General features: G+C 39.5%; 1 protein-coding gene across 2 annotated transcripts in view; it reads right to left on the minus strand.

Moving 5' to 3' along the window:
* Window positions 1-20,495, minus strand: part of ACD5 (Diacylglycerol kinase family protein) — a 184,277-nt gene that overhangs the window by 8,575 nt on the left and 155,207 nt on the right. For both annotated transcript variants that reach the window (XM_089414229.1, XM_089414226.1), the window contains 5 exons: window positions 17,405-17,849; window positions 17,205-17,307; window positions 16,677-16,829; window positions 15,602-15,703; window positions 15,091-15,471 (listed from right to left, as the gene is read on the minus strand). In XM_089414229.1, the coding sequence (XP_089270355.1) occupies window positions 15,091-15,471; window positions 15,602-15,703; window positions 16,677-16,829; window positions 17,205-17,307; window positions 17,405-17,849 (1,184 nt within the window). The remainder of the gene's footprint in view (window positions 1-15,090; window positions 15,472-15,601; window positions 15,704-16,676; window positions 16,830-17,204; window positions 17,308-17,404; window positions 17,850-20,495) is intronic.

Here is a 20,495-nt window from a genome sequence, read left to right on the forward strand (position 1 = left end):
AACCCTAACCCTAAAGCATATTAATGAAAGAAGTGTTGATGGGTTATAAAGACATCAATAATAAAATAAAATAAAATAAACAAAAAAAGGGGCATGACCATATTAATATGCCATTCATTTCATACAAGTGATCCCAACAAACTCATACGATGGTCCCCACACAATACACACCCATTTTAATTCACTCCAAAACTATCAACAAAAATGACATCGTATTATGGAAGCCCCGTTGTAATATGTCGGCATGACTGGTCGGCTCCACCAACTCAGATGTAGCTAGCATGTATGCATATAAATTATGGCATGAGTTCATTTGGAGGATAGCGACTTGGAGCGAAGAAGATTGAGGAACAGAACAGAGCGAAAAGTTCACATCTCATGAATTGATTGGACAGTAGAACATCTCTAAATGATTTCGAACGAAGTGCGGTCTCTTTCTATACGATTTTGTGGAAAAAACGCTCAGAATTTCGTGGGTCATTTGTGTTGAAGTTTCTAAGTCTACCAGTTAAAAACCCTCCATGCACTTTACTGATTTATTCCTACCTACTTGTTCCGTTACTTAACAAGTTATTTACAATGTAAATACTGAACATAAACACTAGTGCATGCTCAACATATTACAAATCATCAACTGAAGGAAACAAAAACAATCACACCCATTATTTTTGGACCAATGTCCCCAGAAAAACCCAATGCGGGAAAACCGATGAAGCTATCTGAGGGTTTTCTTATTAAGCAATTTCAGAGTACAATCTGGGTGCCAAATCCAACGTACCCATTAGAGAATTTCCTTGGCAGTAGTACCTCTCAGTCTGAGACAAATATCCCGGCTGAACCCTGGATAAACCATTCGACAGCTCCTCAGCTCCAATCTGCCCCAGAAACCCCAGCGTCTGCCTCTCTGGACTGCGTCAGCCACTCTCTGCCCTGCGCTGGCCCTGCGTCACCCTAAATGGGTCTGCGTCAGCCTAAGGAGTCCATGCGTTAGCCTTCTGGCCTTCTGTGTCAGCAACGCTGCCCTCTCTAAAGCACTGCGCAACTCCTAGCTGCCTTCGCGTGAGCCCTGGCTGTTATTGTGTCACTCTCTCTGGCTCCTGCGCTAATCTCCCGGCACTATCTTTGCCTCTTTGTCTCTCTGTACTCACTGCCCCTCAGCTGCAACTCCGATCACTGATTCTATCTCTCTCAGCAAACCCCGCTCTAGAGAATAGAATGATTGATCACTCTGGTGTATTCTACAAGTGACCCTCAAGCCTCCTCTCATACTTTTCTCGTTGACATATCAACGGTCGAGATTAAGTCCCTAATCGACGGCTAAGATCAGATCTGGCTTGATCCATGTCTTTTGGACCATTCTAACACAGTTTTATATTAATCCACATTAATATTTTAATTTCCCTAAGTTTAAACTTAGAGACTCCATTAAAAATAATAATTATTTTAATATTTCTCAAACTATTTAGAATCTACCCAAACCCTTTCTAGGTATTGGAGATCTCATGTGCCCCAACCTCTCCACCAAATTTCATGGCTAGAGCACATCCGATGCTACCCCAAATCAACAATTTGTAGAATTTTGACAACAGGACAAAGTGCAGTCCCTTTCTATGCGATTTTGTGGAGAAGACGCTCAGAACTTCATTGGTCACTTGCAGAATTTTCGACCTGTAAATTAACTTTGAAGATTGTTGTGTGAAGCTTCAGGCAATTCGGTGATCATTCTTCAAAAGAAATTACAGGAGTAAGAAAGGCTGAAAAGAAAGGAAATGAGTCATATTAATCTTTGTTTTGGGTTTGAAATCTACAGGCAGATGAAGTAACCAACCGGAAACACACCTCCAATCAACCAACACATAAACTAATCTCAGTTTATGCACAGATTTGCACAGGACTAAGCTTAGATCTAGGAATACAGCAGTTAGCTTGGACTATGCCTTAATTACCTTGACTATTACCTCGCTTTACCTTGTATGATTGTGATCTTCGGACCTGTGCAGCAGTAATGATGATAAGTGCGGCAACATCTGTTTGATGGCTCGATGAAACCTTTTCTCCTCGGATTAAGAACCTTTTCCTTGGGCTGTGATATATTCTAGCTGGGAAGTGCAACATGACTGCAATCTTTAGCTCCGTGTGCAACAAGACTGTAGTACCCTGACTGTGATCATTCGAATCATTACGCTGAGCTCAGATCTAGTATTTCGGAGTGCAACAGTTACAAGTTGTGATAGCTCCAGCATCAAAATGTGGTTCAGTTCTTAACTATGCCTTGATGACAATGACTACCTAACTCGGATTTTTGACTATGGACTGTGACTTCACTTGCCAGTAACTAAGGCTCGGATAATTAACTCACACTATCTCTCAGATATATCTGTGGGGGAGTTTCACTTCCTCGGACTGTGGGCTTGTGAAGAGATCTTGGACAATGGCATTGTTAGATGGTCGAATCTCCTCTTGAACAATAGCATTAGTGAACAACGATATCTTCTCTTGTTGAGAACGTGAGGGCTTGTGGGCAGTGGAGAATAGAAGGCTCAACCTATTGAAGACACTTTTGAAGTCTTTGTGAAGATCCCAGATTGGAGCCTTCTTGTTGAATAGCCTTGATTGACCTTGGAGTTAATGTTGAAGACCATGATGCATCGTTGATGTCATCATGAGGTAACCTTGGAAATCTTTGTTTGGGTATAATGAAGAGCAATGGTGACACCTTCTATGAGACAAGGTTGTCATTGATGATATGACGTGACGATTAAGTGAAGGGATTGCTGAAGATTGACAGGGCTCATTGAAGAAGACTTTGGGAGCCGTGAAGAACAACCTTACATATCTTGACAAAACAAAGCCAAAGGATTGGTGTCCTTGGAGTTGGTGCTCCTAAACTCAAGGTTGGTGCCTTGGATAAGATAGGGTCGAAGCCCGAGAGGTCGAAGCCTCACTAAAGTCCAAGTAGGTTCTTGGCACATCCCAGGTTGGAGCCTGGGTGTCTTCATCAAGGGTTAGAGTCCTACCTATATTGTACTTGATTCATTGTAAAGATTATGAAGAATTTTCAACCCCCACTCCGGTTATCAGTTTTCCTTATCACTCCATGCATTTAGTTTTAAATCCAAGCATGATAAAAATTCTAAAATCTGTAAATGACAATATTTTTCTGAAAACACAAATTTAGAGATTTCACAACTACTGAAATTGCAAAAATGAAACACAAGAAAATTATGACAGCCACACACAGAAAATAACACAGTGATTTTTGGTTAATGTGACTTTGGAAAAACCCCCTAAAACTCTTGGGGAAAACTAGTTTGAGAGCTTTTCTTTATTTCTGAAAATGCTTTTATAGAGAAACTGAAATACACAATAAAAATTCCAGCAACCACAAATTACAACTTATCTCGATTTTTGTGCTTGAACTCCGCCTCAAAAATCGTGCCAATCATCGAACAGCGAAAACAGAAATTTTTCCAACAATAAAACAACATTAAATGTTTTACGTCCTGCCTTGAAAAATGTGCCCGGAACTTGCTGTAGGGACTGTACGCACTGTACGGATTTCAGCAGTATGACTGCCTCAAAATTCATGCCCAAATCTACCTCGAATTTTGTGCCCTTGCTACTGTCCCTCTTCCTCGATTTTTGTGTTGTCTCTCTTCCATGATATTTGGGTCTTTCTCCTGTTGTACGATTTTGCCTTGGGATGTGTGCCAATAAATGTTGCTGCCCAGATATGTTGAAATGTCTTCTTGCTGCTCTCTTTCTTTTTCTCACTGCTCAAAAATTTTCTCATTGCTCTCTCTTCTATTTCTCTCAAATGCTCATGAAAGAATGAATTGATCTTTTTCTCTTCTCTTCTCCTTTTATTCTCTAAATGACCTTTTGGGTTACCCTAAGATATAATGGGTGAGATTCATTTAAATCTAGGGATGAGAATAAATGTGCATTTAATTCTCACTTTCTATTTTTTAACTCACCCACTTAAATAAAGACCCACTTAGCCTTTTCCATAGTCACATTTTCACTTTCTAATTCTTCATTGACTTTAATAAAGTCACCTTTAAATTAGAATGTAACTTTACCACTTATAAAGTCACTTTTAAATTAGAATGTAACTTTATCACTTATAAAGTCACTTTTAAATTAAATTGACTTTACCACTTATAAAGTCACTTTAGGAGAAAAGTACAAATAAATTTGGACACTTTTCCCTAGGCCAAAGATCAAAGCCTTAGGAAACCACTTGTCCTCCGGTACCCAAATTTTAACACTCCCTCTTACCGAGGAAAGTGTTCCTCACCACTCCCATCTTGTCTCTGAAGTAGACATGCTTGCCCTGTGGAGAGGCTTTGGTGAAAATCTTTGCTATCTGCTCATTTGTGGAAATGTACTCAAGCTTGACAACTCCTTTTTGGACATAGTCTCTAATGAAGTGATACTTGATCTCAATATGCTTTGACTGTAATGAAAAACTGGAGTGAGTTTTATGCAACTCTGATTATCACAGTAAATTACTGAAGGTCTCAATGCCTGATCAAATAGACTAAACAACATCTTGCGAAGCCATAAGGCCTCAAAACTAGCCAAACTAGCAGCCATATACTCTGCCTCAGCTGAGCTCAATGCATTTGACTATTGTTTCCAGCTACGCCATGACACAACTACCAAAACCAACCCAAAACAGAACCTGGAAGTACTCTTCCTATCTGAAGCACAACCTACCCAATCTGAATCCGTGTACCTTGCCAGTCTCACTCCATCACCTTGTCTATAATCCAGACCAGAATCCACAATCCCCTACAAGTAACGAAAAATGTGTTTTGCAGCAACCCAATGCACACCCCTGGGCTCACACATGAACTGACTCATAATGTTAACTACAAAACATATATCTGGTTGAGTGTTGACCAAATACATCAAACAAACAATCAACTGTTTGTATAGAGTAGGATCCACCAACTTGGAATCAAAAGCATGAAGCTTCATCCAGTTAGTGATCATAGGTGTAGACATGGGTTTGCAGTGCTCCATGTGAAATATGCTAAGAATATCCACAATGTACTTCCCTTGTCCCAGGAAGAAATGCCGCTCCTCTTGCCACACCTCCAATCCCAGAAAATAATGCATCAAGCCAATATCCTTCACCTCAAACTCTCAAGCAAGACCTCTCTTGCAGCCCTCAATGAGTCTCTTTGCACCAGTGATGATCAAGTCATCAACATACAACACCAGAATGAGAGGCACCTCACCCACCACTATGAAGTATAGGTTTGGATCAGCCTCACTCTTTGTGAAACCCAACTGCTGCAAGTATGTATCAATCCTCAAGTACCAAGCTCTGGGAGCTTGCTTCAGGCCATAGAGTGCCTTTTCCAATCTGCATACATGGGACTCGTTCCCATGCACCTCAAAGCCATGCGGCTGCTCAATATAAACCTCCTCCTGAATGAAGCCATTGAGAAATGCGGTCTTCACATCCATCTAGTGGATCTTCCAACCCATCTCTGCTACAATCGATATAATGGGGCGAATAGATGTATACCGAGCTACGGGAGCGAAGGTCTCCTCATAGTCAACTCCCTCTACTTGTGAGAACCCTCTCGCCACAAATCGAGCCTTGAACTTCTCGATGCTTCCATCTGCAGCATGCTTTATCTTATAGAGCCATCTGGAAGTAACAACTAATTTCCCTTCAAGCCTCTGCACTACCTCCCAAGCATCGTTCTTCATAATAGAAGAATACTCCTCCATCATGGCCTCTCTCTAGACCTACTAGTTGGCTGCATCTTCATAACTAGAAGGCTCAGAGTCAACAATGCTTGTTACCAATGCCATGTAACTATGGAACTGCTCAAGTGGTTTACTCTCTCTAACCTTTCTCTTTGGCCCAGCAACTAATGTGGCCTCGCGCAAGGTATCTTGAAGCCACTTGGGCTTCCTCTTCCCTGAGCATACTTCTCCCACCGGAATGAAAGAATCCTCATCATCATCAAAAGCATGAATTCTTGAAGGCCTACCAACTGACCTCATGCCTGAATCTGTGCCTGTAGATGTTGAAGTACTATGCGAACTGTCCATTAGTGGACTACCCTGTGAACTGCTCTACGGATTGCCCTGCATGCTGCCTGAAGAACCACCCACCTGACTCTAAGAGCCACTGCTCACTGATGGACCTGACACTGTAATCGATGTACCTCTTGATCCTTGACCACTGGATCCTTGTGACTGACTCAGTTGCTCCTGAGGATCTGGTGACTCAGGATACTCTAACTACCGTGACCTCCTGAAAGCTCTCTCCTCCTCGAACTTCACATCCCGCCTGACAACCACTTTCCTCTGCGCAGGAATATAAATCCGATAAGCTTTCGAGGTCTCGCTATGACCCACAAAGATGCCCTTGTCTATAGTGGGCTCTAGCTTGGTCATGTTCTCCTTGGGGACATAGGAATATGTAAGGCACCCAAAGATACGAAAGTGCCCAACATCAGGCTTCTCCCCAGAAAAAGCCTCCTCCGAAATCACATTCTCCAAGGCACGATGTGGACTCCTGTTTTGTAAGTACATAGCAGTGTTGCAAGCCTCTGCCCACAAAAATAAAGGTAACCCCTGATCATGAAGCATGGCTTTGGTAGCCCCTGCAATGGATCTGTTCTTCTTTGCAACCCCATTCTGTTGGGGGTTGTAAGCAACTGTGAACTCCCTTCTAATGCTTGCCTCAGCATAAAAATCAACAAACTTACCAAGGGTATACTCCCCTCCATTGTCCGACCTGAGGACCTTGATCTTCCTACCTGTCTGGGTCTCCACAAGAGCTTTGAACTCTTGAAACCACTTGAAGACCTCACTCTTGGTCTTCAAGAAATAAATCCAGGTCTTCCTGGAGTGGTCACCAATGAATAAAACATAGTACTCATAGCCACTCAATGATACATGAGATATACGACCACTCACATCGGTATGTATCAAGTCAAGGATCCCGATCGCTCTGCTGTCACTGCTAGGAAAAGGGGATCCGACAAACTTCCCCATAGCACATCCTCTGCATACATCAAGGTGATCACAACTGAAATCTGGCACACCAGTGGTGATCACCCACAATGTACTCAAGGCCCCATGATACATGTGCGCCATCCTGCGGTGCCAAATCTCTCACAACTCTGAACTGCTAGATCTGCTGTCGGTCATGTCTCGGGTGCTGCTACTCAATGCCATCAGGGGCTAGAATGAGAACTTGTACACTTTGGCATGGCGCACACCAATCTCTCTAGCTGAAGAAGCTAGAGTTCCCCTACACGTTAGGAGACCCGAGACAAGTTAGCCGTTGTGGGGTCTACGCCTCAAGGGTACAAGTTGGTTAGACTGGCCCTCAATTCAGTCTCAGATGAGGGGCAAGTCTTTGACCAGAGTATCCTGGGCAGGGCGACTTTGCCAAATTGGGATTAGATGTGGGCAGCTCTGAAGCAAGAGGAGCTGAGGAGAGACTTGGTCAAGTGTAAGCTTGACGGAAGCAGCAGCAGTGGGACGAACCCCAAGGAGGAGGAAGAAAATGCAGCCCTTGCATCCAAGGGGCAGAAGGAGCAACGGAGGTGGAAGATGGACGTCTCGAAGATCAAATACTTCAAGTGTGGTGAAATGGGTCACTACGCAACACAGTGTCCTCTCAGGAAGAAGGACAAAGATAAGAAGCACGATCCAAAGGTTGCACCCGTGAAGATCGAGGAGGAAGGGTTCGCCATGACAGTCGAGATACCTCCAAGAGGGAGGTAGGCTGATTTAGAGTTGTAGTTCGAAAGAGCTACAAATGGGTAGGATCCTTGAGGAATCCACCTCTCAAATCAATTCCTTGCTACGAGAGCCCAGATCAGAAGTAGCAGGATGGACTAGTGTCGGATGGTGCCGAGGAGTGTCGGAGAGACATTTGCAATGGCTAGGAGCGCCAAAGACTGAATAGCGTAGAGAAAAGTTGGCAAGAGTGCAGATGCCACAGAGCAAAGTTCAGCAGCAGCGCAAAAGGTTCAGAGGGTCACCGTAGAGACTAGCAACAATCAAGCTCCAACATTCACATGGTATCATACTAAACACAGTTAGTTCAGTAATTTGGGATGTTTTTCCATTGTTGATGCAGTAGCAGCAGTAGTTTGCAGTGCAGGGGCAGTTGACAGCAGCAGTGCTAGCAACAGCACGGATGCAGAAATTCAGAGGGAGTTGCAATATGGATGCAGTGTTGGCAGTGGCAGGGTCAGCAACAGTACAGATGCAGCATTTGCATAGTGGTTGGTGGACAGCATGTCAGACATCAGCAGCACAAAAGGAGATGTTACAGAACAAAGTGATGCTTCAACAGTATGCATTGCTAGAGCACATTCCTCGCTAAGAGGGAGTGTTGATTTCTGGTAGCATTGGATGTGTTATAAGCCTCAAATTTTGCAGGGAGGCTTGGGCACATGTATTCCAAAGAACCCAAAAAGCGTTTTGGGAAATTCCACCCAGAAACAGTTTTATTAGAATAATTAATTATTTTTAATTGGAACCTAAGTCTAAACTTAGGAAAATAAAATAATTAATGAGTATTAATCTAACTGTGGGTGTAAATTCTAGAAGAACACGAGGATCAAGCAGAAATGATCTTAGCCATTGATTAGCTTCTAATTTGGGTCCTTGAATGTCAACGAGAAGATTATTTAAGGAGGACTGAGGTTCATTTGGAAAACACACACACACAGAGCGAGCTCAGAAGTTCGAATTTCTGAAGCAGAGTCGCTGTCGGGAGAATTTCGATAGTGAGCTTTTGCAGTGAGGGGCAGGGATAGTTTGGTTGGAGAATCTTCTCCTGAGCCAAGGATATGTAGCAGAGAGGCAGAGAAACACCAAAAGGAGGCAGTGCAGTACCTAGGAGGGGTTGACGTTGAGCCAGAAGGGATCACGCAAAGGCAGCGCATTCCTCCAAGCAGAAGTCCGAAAATTTGTTGGGGTTTCACGTTCTGAGCCGGGAGGGTTGACATCAGAGCTCTAGGAGAGCAAATCAATCTAGTGCTGAGGTGACACAGTGCCTTTGAGGTTGACGTAGGGCCCATGCAAGGGCAGCGCAAAAATAGTCGGGGACACATTGGTTCAGCTGTCGGATCAACTGGGACTCGTCAGGTAGAGTGAGGTAATCCCACAAATTTCTTCTGCCAGACATATTTCTCTGTAACTAGATTGTCGGGATGGTATCCAGAAGTTGTATTCAGAAAAATACTGCATAATAACAAAAACCCTCAGATCTGTCGCACCAGTTTTCTCGCATTGGGCTTTTCCGGGGACATTTGTCCAAAAATAACTATGTCACTTGTGTGTATTTTTCTCTATTGTTCAGTTTCTTGATTCGGCATATTATTTAAATGGTGTAGGCTGCAGTGTATGTATTTTGATGCTTGTCGTAGGAAACTACAAATAACTTGTTCATGTAAATCTAACAAGTAGAAGGAATATCATCAGTGGTGCAGTAGGAATTCTTGGGTTTAAGGAAATTTCACAAGAAGAATCCTTCAATCTTTGAAGATTTGAGATCTTTGGAAGAGAAGAGACCATTCCATACTACTTTGAAACTCTGCTTGATGAGACTTGTTATCGCACAAAGTGTCTAGGCACCACGACAACGCTCAGAGTAAGGGTTGTCACTCTCAAATCCTTACTCCGTTTAGACTCTCTCCTAGGCAAGTCAAAGGGGGTAGTCCCTAATGTGAATGGATGGGAGTAATTTGTGAAACACAAGCCCTAGGAGATTTTAATGCTGGACAACTTGATGAATTTAAATGAATCTCGATAAACCAAATGAATAGATCAAACGCCAACATAAACAAGACACGACCACAAGATAGAAATGATTATGAATCAGTGCCTTTAATATTTGAATTAACCATCAACTAAATAAAACAAGTTAGCGAGAACAATTTTCTATATGTGATGAATAATGACAATCGTGAATAATCAATATAAACGCCCAAAACTGTATCACACAAGATATTCTAGATTTAAAATGATTTTCATCAACTGCCCAGATCTAGGATTAATTAACCTTTTCCAACAGTCAATATGATTTATCGCACCTTGACCATAGAAGAATCATAAAATTTAAGATTTAGCATTTAACATCAGAAACACCAAAGAACTTTAATTTAGGCAATAAACATTAATGAAGTAAAACAAATCAATGGGTTAAAAAATTGAAATTTTTAATGAGCCATAGGCCACATTAAAAATTTTAATGTTTAAGTGAAAACCCCTTAATTTATTTCATTTTAAATCCTTACTCACAAATTTAAAATTTTTAGAATTTTTTAAAGATTTTTAAATGTATAGGATTTTAAAGTTTTTAGATTTTTATATTTTGAAAATTTTAAATTTTTAGGATTTTAAATATTTTAGAATTTTTTTAAGTTTTGAGAATTTAAATTTTTTTTTAGATTATTTAATTTTTAAAGTTTAAAAAAAAAAATAAAAAAATAAAATAAAAGTCAAAATAAAATAATGGAACTAAAATTTAAATTTAAAAAAAAAAAAAAAAAAAGAGAGACCAAAATGGAACTTTCGACTTTTTTTTTTAATTTTTATATTTTTCAAATCTTTTAGAATTTTTTTATTCTTTTTAGATGTTTTAGATTTTTTTTTTATTAAATGAAACTAAAAAAAAGAATGCACATAAGCTCACCTAACTATATAAAACTGATATCTAATCTAAGTGGAAAACAAAATGAAATATAAAAAAAGGATCTACTCTAACCCTAATCATACGCATATATCACAAAAATAAAAATCGAATGCTACCAAATCTAACTCTAACGCATGAAAAAACAAAAAAAAAAGAAAATAGATGAGTTTTTGGTGACTACAGGTTTGTGTGAGGAGAAGAGGAGGTCGATGGAATGGAGAAGGGATGTAGGAGAGGTTTCGATGCGCAAGCTAGACAACAGAATGGAGGAGCGATGAGGAGATAAGGGATTTCCGGCAACAAGGGATCATGAAGTGAAAAAGCAAATCCGCAGATGAGTACGAGCTAGCAGCGAGCAAGGGAGGAAATACGCAGCTGGAAAATGGATTGCGGGGTTGGAGCAGAATGCGAGGGAGCAGTATAGCAGTGTGACGTATAGAGATGGGATGGACGCAGAAGAAACAGCGTAGGAAGGTGGTGGGATTCAGCATTTTTTATTTTTATTTTTTTTAGAATTTTTATATTTTTCAAATCTTTTAGATTTTTTTTTAGATGTTTTACATTTTTTTTTTATTAAATGAAACTAAAAAAAAAATGCACATAAGCTCACCTAACTATATAAAACTGATATCTAACCTAAGTGGAAAACCAAATGAAATATAATAAGGACCTACTCTAACCCTAATCGTACGCATATATCACAAAAATAAAAATCGAATGCTACCAAATCTAACTCTAACACATGAAGAACAAAAAAAAAGAAAGCCGATGAGTTTTTGGTGACTGCAGGTTTGCTTGAGGAGAAGAGGAGGTCAACGGAATGGAGAATGGAACGTAGGAGAGGTTTCGATGCGCAGGCTAGACAGCAGAATGGAGAAGCGATGAGGAGATAAGAGATTTCGGGCAACAAGGGATCATGAAGCGGAAAAGGAAATCCGCAGGAGGAGTACGAGTTAGCAGCGGGCAAGGGAGGAAATACGCAGCTGGAGAAGGGACTGCGAGATTGGAGCATAACGCGAGGGAGCAGTATGGCAGTGTGACGATATAGAGATGGAATGGACGCAGAAGAAACAGCGTAGGAAGGTGGTGGGGTACATGGGAATGGTAGCGGATATGCGTGGATGGCCGGTTTAGCCTTTTTTTTTCTTTTCTTTTTTTCTTTTTTTTTTTTAATTTTTTGCAGGTTTTGGTAGCGTACAGGTGAGGGTTTGGGCAACGTGAGGGACAGCGATGGCAAGGGTTTTGAGGTTTTGGAGAGAAGGCAGTAGAGAGGGACGCAAGCATGATGGAGCAGCGATGATGTATGGCGCGGATCTGGAGGGTATTGAAAATTCTCCATATTTAAATAAAATATTAAATCCACCTATTTCAAATTTGACCTTAAAGCCTTCACAAAATTTCCAGATCTAAATTTAAATTTAAACCCTTGGGCTGTGAAATCTAGATATGATCCGTGCCAAAATGATACTGATGGAACCCAGAGACCCAAATCTTACCCTGCAGGGCCTAGATCTGGACTCTTCACAATTTTCTGCTTCAGATCTATAGCTGCGGGACAACAAGAAACACCCAAACGATATATACAATGACCCAAAAAACAAAAACCCCAAAAACCCAAGTTAGAAAACTGAAAATAATTTTACAGATCTATGTACATAAATGGCAAATCTATCAGATCTAGGGAGTGTGAGTCCGACTCTGTTCCCAGATCTGATAAATTGAGGCTCTCAACAGCCAGATCTATCGATTTAGCACAAAAAAAATAATTTTTTTGAATTTTAGAGGAGGTACCGAGCTCAAAACCCTTCATGCATCATCCATAAAAAATATCTTATGATAAACCCAGGATCAAATTTAAGCTAGGCTCTTCAGAAAACACGGATCGGAAGTTGGTTGATTCAACTGAGAACTTCCCCGAACGCCCGATGATCTAAAAATCAAGACTTTCTTGTAAAACTCAATTCAGCCATCAACATAGCGAGAAAACGACAATAAAATTCAGATAAATAAAAATACCTGCTATTATATTCAAAACTTAAATTATTATTCAAACCCCACCGACTAAGCAAGATACCTGTACTCAAATCACTCTTTATAAAGGTATCATCAGTGGCTAAAAAGAAATCTATGCATGAAAATGACACATCTTACAGTATTTCCATGAAAAGTAACACCAACAGAAATTAACCCCAAAGTCTTTCTTTATTGCTCATAAAAAGATTACAAGAGAGCTTTTTGCTTAGTACACAATCAAAAGATCAGATCATTTTGACTGACAAATGACCTCCTATTTAAAGATAAATCCTCCAACAGCTAGTTCAAGAGATCTTCATCAAAGCAATCTCGACCGTTGGTGAGAATTAAAATTTCTTTTAATCTCATCTGTCAAAATTTTAAATTATTGAGGAAATTTGAAATTTTCAATTAAATGCATTTTAAATTAATTCAAAAATTAAATTTTTGAATTAATTTCCTCAAAATTTTGACTTTGACTTAACCCCAGGGACCAAAGGCTTAAAATTTAGCAAAATAATTAATTTACCTTAGTCTTTGGACCTCTTAAACTTTAATTTTTTAAGGACCAACAAATTTTGCCTTTGGAGAACTTAAATTTACCTAGGACCTAGAATTAATCAAATTTCTTGCTTAGGATTTTAATTAATTTTGGCCAGAAAATTTAATTAATTAACCTATGAAGGGATAAATTAATTTTATTAACCCTCAAGACACTTTACATCATGATTTTTATATTCTTCACATCTCAAGGGGAAAACCCATTTGCAAAAGACCTTCATAGACTACCTAGTTCTTGCTACACAAAATATAATCTAGCAGATCAAGCAATTTGTAATAAAATAACCTAACCAAATAGTTAGGATTATTCCCAAATCACTTTTACATAGACTCGATCTAGAACACTAGGACTCCCCTAAGATCCTAGTGACAAAATCCATTCCGGCTTTGGGGTAAGGCTGAAGGAAAACTCTGCCGACCATCCGAGAATGGATCGGTGAGACAAAAAACCTCCCGGAATGTAGATCGTCACCAGAAAAGTAGGTTTACCTAGGCAATTACATACACGACACGGATCTACTGAGATTATTTACAATTTACATATGCAGAAAGGGTTTACAATATAACGTGATAATCAAGTTGATGATGGTAGTTGAACAGTACAGACACGTCGATCAGGCGCTATCCCTTTTACTAAAAAAGGCGGTGTACTACTATGGGTCGTAGACACGTACTGGTCAACAAGACTTGTTAATGATGAACACTTCTTTTCAAGCTTCTTCATAATAGAGCTTGACCTTCTTCATGCCTTGTGCGAACCATACCTCTGACACCATGTTTAAGAATCCAAGGCAAGATGACATTAATGATTCTTCTTTCTATGATCTTTGCTTGCGATGTCCTTTTACTTATTAGGATTATCTTCTTCTTATTATTATTATAGTGTGTTCTTCAATCATCAAATAGCTACCAAAATAAAAAGATCAACTTGATACAAGTGCACAAGATGTAGGCTCTAAGCCAGGGCAAAACCTCTCCTCTTGAGAGGAAAACCCTTCAATCTCTTCTTATAGATTCTTTATTAACGAAATCCAAGACCCTTGACCAACACAAAGCCCTTCCAAGACCAAGATCAGTTTCTCAAGAATGTGCTTGCTTCACTGCTTTCCAAACATGGCAGAATCTCTTTCCGAAGTAATGTTGCCAGAAGAGATTCTGACAGAGATTGGTCAAACAATAGGTTTAATATCAAATAGTGTCATTTAAACATGCCACAGTATGGACCTTCTCTGGTCATATTTTCCCAAACATATTTGGCCAAAGTCTAGCTAAAACTTTATAAGAATCGCTAGAACATCTGATATCAATCGTTGAGATTTCACGATGCATGTTTTTGACGGTGCCAAATCCATTTATGCATTAAAAAATGCAATTTCAGCAATAAAATATTGCAACTTAATAAAAAACGATATATAGCCAAATTCCAGTAATGTTTGCCTGAAAAAATCAAAATCATATAACTTCATATCAAATGCAGTAAACAAGACTGTTTATTACTAAGCTGTAAAAAGATTTCTACAAGTATTGAATAATAAAAATGATTGATAGAATTATCATTGGTTACAAAAGGCCTAATGACACTATACTTATATGCTTGTACAAGTCACAAGGTAAGATGTCTGTCATTTGACCTTGTATTAATCTACTTATTATTATTATCATTATTACACAGTTATAGTTATATTTTGGGGGAAAATAGTCTTTTGTTTTTCTGTTTACAGCAAAGGATTATTCCAAAAGTTGTTTTCTGCGTTCATTGCCTTACCATCCTTACTTATGGAACAACAAAGTATAAAACATGAAACTAATCAAACATTACATATTACCTTAGATAAGAAACATGTGAGCAATCTTTAATTAGAACAAGATGCAGAAAACCATCAGCCAGGTGTGCATCAGCCACAACCCCATCTGGTGCTTTATCATTCCGACAAGACATCAAAGCAGCACCCACACTAAGAAAGAGTCCTTTTGATTTCAACCACTTTGAGGCGTGTGGTTTAGTCTGTGGTAATGTTTCCACTCCACTACTAAATACTATAGGGTCATCAGACTTTATACCATTAGCACAAACAGCACAATTCATCAGACACTTCACTTTCTTTGAATTTTGAACTGCCTCATTTCTGCAACTTGCCAGCTCACTTCTAATGTGATGAGTAGTTTCATCTGGCACTTCAATGAAAGATACCTCCGCTTCATAGGATCTGCATATTATAAAAAATTGGAGTTTAAAAGTTGAAGGGAATAAGGTAATCATATACGTAGAGGCTTCTTCTATGGACGAACAGTTCCACTTACATGCTGCTAATTATGGAAATAAAGTATAAACTGTACCTATGCCTCAAAAATACTCTAGTTCCTGCAAAATCATAGCGTGTAGGTCCCATCCACCGATAGGACTCACTCTCCCTGATGACATCGCCATAGAATCCATACCTGACAAAGGCACAGGTCTCTGAACTATGAAGCAATGAGAAATGATTTTCTAACCATGAAATATAAAAATAAGGAAAAAAATAATATTGCTTTAATTTCTTCATATGAAAGAATGCTTAAAAACAGAAAACAAGTTTTTCTCTTTTATAAATGAATTGACCTTAATGTAGTAAGGAAATGTATAGTATTATTATTTATACATCATTTCCCCACAAAAAAAGAAGTATCTTGCTGTTAGGCAAAAATGCTTCGAAAGAATGCAAAGCTAAATATGTTAGATTAGGAATCACCAAAAAAAGGGGAATCCTAAAGCTACTTGGCTGTATTCTCCATCTTTTTCTTTATTTGTTCCTGTAAGATACCTTTTCTATTTTATGTATCGTCTCTCTTCCCTCCACCCCTAGCTTTGGATCATACAAATGAAAGAATAGTTGAAATACCTCAAGGTTGTTCTTCACTCTAAAATGAAGACGATAAAGCTCTATGATTAGGGTGCAGCATACTGACCTGTGGTATTGTGTAGATTGTGCCCATATTCATACCCCACAGGGACTTCATAGACATGTTTCAACTCTTTACCACTCCAAAATGCATCTAGAATTTATCCCTCCAATATCCTTTTCTATGACCAACCTGACTGCTGTAAATCGACCCACCAGAACATATGCCACTCTAAAAGCCCCAAAATAGCCAACGTCATCCTAAATATAGTATAACTACCTAATATCAGATAATAATACATCCAGCATCAAATTTAGCATTACTCATTTTTCAGATTGTTTTACAAACCCAAATTTTGTGTGTCACTATACTTCAAAATTACAAATTACTTCTAGATTACCTTTACATACATCCATACCCAGGTAACATGTAATCTGGGGTGAACTGAACTTTAGTATAGTCATTCAATGATCATGGAGTTCATTGTAACTTTCCAAAGAAGATCTTTATCGATGGTGGGAAAAATGCTTACCCTGCAAAAGAAGCTAAATAGCGTACACAGGGTGCCTCGCCAGATGACTTGGAATTGCTCTTCCAGCTGACTACTTGAGCAATATCAAGTGGTAACCTTTTACCAAGGATTATTTGTAGTGCAGAAGTAATAGGATCCCGAGCTCCAGTAGTGCTACCATAACCAACAGAAAATTGAAATTAATTCATAGTTGCATTTTATACAATACATCTAATGATGAAATATAGGACATTCAACAATAATTAGCAACTACTTCCATTATAATTCTCATGATGAAAGACTGTTTAGCTATCAAAATGAATTTCAAATAACAAATTATGTTCACTATATGCATGCCCTTATATAAAATGTCTCAATGCTGAAACCTAGATTATCATTCTACCCTATATTGCATACATCACATTCAGGGAATATCTTTAGATGTTACTTTAAACTTTAAAGTGGCCATTCTTTATAAAATGAGCAAATTATTTTCTTTTTCAGTTTACTGGGGAGCTCTGTAAAGAATGTAGATAAGTCAGGTGGTACCTAACCACTATAGTATCAGTGGAACCTGCAGGTATAATTCCGATTCTGAATGATGGATTCAGAACGGAAGGCATAGTAGTTGCTTCTCCACTTGTGCAAGAACCTGGATAACCAAATTTGAAGTTGTCAATACACTTGCAACTAGAATATATTTGGAAATTTATTTCACCAAAGGAAACTATTTCACTAAAAAATATCACCTTGTATGTTATCACATCCCGATCTCGGATTGGGTACTTCATGTTGAGCTCTCAGTGATGTTCTGGAAGATTCAACCATCAGATTCACTTTAGAGCTTTTATCCTCAGACCTTCCCTCAGAAATAGGGTCATCCCCAGATGGTAACCTTTGGTGCAAGCTTAAATGTGAGGCTTCTATCCTAGAAGCAACAAAATTCGGAAGAAGAGGACGTGAATCTTTATCATAGCATAAAGGAGGAGAATCAAGTTCAGCATGATCTTCTGCGTCTTGAACAGCTCTGGCACCAAATTCTGTATTTTGGACAGCATCAGTATGTGGGACAATGGGTTGGCCTGCATTTTCTTGAATGCAATGTTCAACATCTACAGGAGATGGTGGATAAGGAGCTTTATGTCTCCATGAAAGAAGCCCATTCACAACTTCATTAAAAAAACCATCTCCGCCCTGGAAAAGAAGCGATAGTGCATCAGATTCAACCTAGAACTTCTATCCATAGCACTAGCAATTACATATATTATCACTATGCTGCAATTCAATCGTTGCATTGCAATCTGAACAAAAACAAGCAATCTCTTAATTGTACAGTTTAATAGTTGTTTTGATACGCTGGTTTACCAGGACAGCAAGGCCGACATATTTGAGTGATTGGGCATGACTTAGATGAAATTTCAGATCTAAAATGTGATGTTATATTTCCATTGTTAATGAATGTACTTTTCAGAACTGCATGCTCAATTAGATCATGCTCTAAGAGTTTTTGCATTGATCTAGTGTTGAAGTATTTTGTGTTGTTTATCTAGTTGAACTTGCCTAAACTGTTGGTGGGCATATCTGAGATATTCTTATTTTTTAATATTTCTGTTCAACTCTAAGGCTGAAAATTTTATGTGATAAAATCTGTGGCCTCATCAAAGTGAGGTTGAAAGTTCAGATGGGGTAGATTCATGAAATTTCTACATGGCATCAAGGCTTGCTATGTTGAAATTGCTTTCTTGAAAGAGGGGGTTGAATATTTCAATGGGAAACTGTTGGGACTGATGCCCTAGTTACTACAGGGATTGGAGTTCCAATTTTCCTCCGAGATAGGTGACCAATCTACATTACTCGTTGGCTAATTTGTTGATTGAGGTGTGCTTCAAGATTTGCAGGGATGATCAGTCTTAGTCTTAGAGAGTGTAATTGTCATGTCCCTTCTCAAACACATTAGTAACTAGGTGTTGCTACACAATTTTGCACATTTTTTACCAAGGAAGAGGGCCCCACCACTTTCGGCTTAGGGACTTAAGGGCCAAATCGACTTTATTTAGCTGCTAGTGGAATGTTGGGGCCACCCACATAGGAGTTCGAATTAGCCATTCGATATGCTTGGAGGGAAAATCGAATGGGTGGATGGGGGGGCCCACATGAGGCTAAGGGAGCCCAAGGAGTTATAAAGAGAGATCAGCTCTCATTTTGTTTTCATTCTGAATATTTGACAAACAAACTTACTCTTGTACGCTCTGTTGCTTCGAGAGTCTACCGGCTGTTTAGCCACGAGTCTTCCGCAGGGAAGATTCAACCTCTACTTCGGGGGACCATCCATACCCACCCTAGGGAGGCTATTCCACAGAGATTCCACCAGCAGCAATTCACGGCTCAGCCAGCCACACAGAGAAAGGGATTGCGTGTTTTTTGGGCAGCCAGAAATACGCAGAGGTTGAAGAAATACGCAGAGGTTGATTTAGCCAACCAAAAGACCCCTCACTTGCTGGGAGTTTTCGAGAGCAAGGAAGGTGGAGGACCGAGCGTATTTTATCAGTGTTTTGCAGCCAACCAGCTAGTACATGCAGCAATATACATTTCTGGGCAGAGAGACTACATAGTGGCCTCCAACAGCAAATTCATGGGCTTGATTGAGTAGCCATCAGGGCCAAGGACCATCCAGGAAGCAAGGGATCAGATAGTACAGGGGAAAGCAGCATTTGAGGGGTGTTTCCAGGTGGATTTGCAGACTGTTCACTGCAAATCGAATTTGGCAGCAGTAGCCAAAGAGCAGCTCCAAAGAGGCTGAAAATCCAAAATCAAAATCAGAGAAATTCTCTTCTGGGTTTTTCTGGGTTTTGTCCAAGGAGTCTAAGGCTAAAAGGGCAGAATTTTGTAGGCAGTTTTTGAGCACTTTCCAACAAGCTGAAATTCAGCAAATGTAGCCAGAGAGCAGTACCCAAGAGGTTGAAAATCCAAAGTCAAAATCAGAGAAATTCCTTTCTGGGTTTTTCTAGGTTTTGTCCAAAGGGTCTAAGGCTAAAAAGGCAGCATTTTCTGGGCCGTTTTTTGACACTTTCCAGCAGGCCGAAAGTCAGCAGATATAGCCGAAGAGTAGCTCCAAAAAAGCCGAATATCCAAAGTCAAAATCAAAGAAATTCCCTTTTAGGTTTTTCTGGGTTTTGTCCAAGGAATCTAAGGCTAAAAGGGCAGAATTTTATGGTCAGTTTTTGGGCACTTTCCAATAGGCCGAAGTCAGCAGATCAATGGTTTACTAGGACAGCGCAAAGCATAGCAGAGCAACAGCTGAACAGCCATATTTCCAGCTATTCTACCACTTGGGTTTGGTCTAGCTTGTCCTTGAGACAAACCCAAATGCACTACTCCATTTATATATTGTAATCATGCTCTCATATTTCATAATATATGGCTCAGCAGTTCCAATATTACAGTGTTTCATGGGTGTTTGCTAAATGTTTTTAGTTTTCCACTGTTGCACTGTTTGTTTAATTGGTTTATCACTTAAATTCCTATTTAGGAACATTATAGTAATAGATGCTAAGGCACTTCCAACTTTACACCTTGGAAGTATACACTGTAAACAATATTGGAGGAGGTTGAGCGTTCGCTGTTTGTTAGGAACAAAGTTGCCAATCCTATCAATTGTGCTTAGTTGACCAATTAGAAGGAGGTGGACAAGGCAATGTTAGCTTTCTGGATTATACTGCAATTGTTTACATCATGCTTGGGAGTGCTTCCTGTGATGTGGGGTGTGTTGACCACACTTTGTCAACAGTCCAAGGAAGCAGAGTACAAAGATGTGAAGAAAATGTTTCGAAAATCAAAGTC

Source organism: Pinus tabuliformis, chromosome 6, assembly GCF_031772625.1.
Source record: "Pinus tabuliformis cultivar Carrire ecotype Pingquan chromosome 6, CPIR1, whole genome shotgun sequence".
Classification (NCBI taxonomy): Eukaryota; Viridiplantae; Streptophyta; class Pinopsida; order Pinales; family Pinaceae; genus Pinus; species Pinus tabuliformis.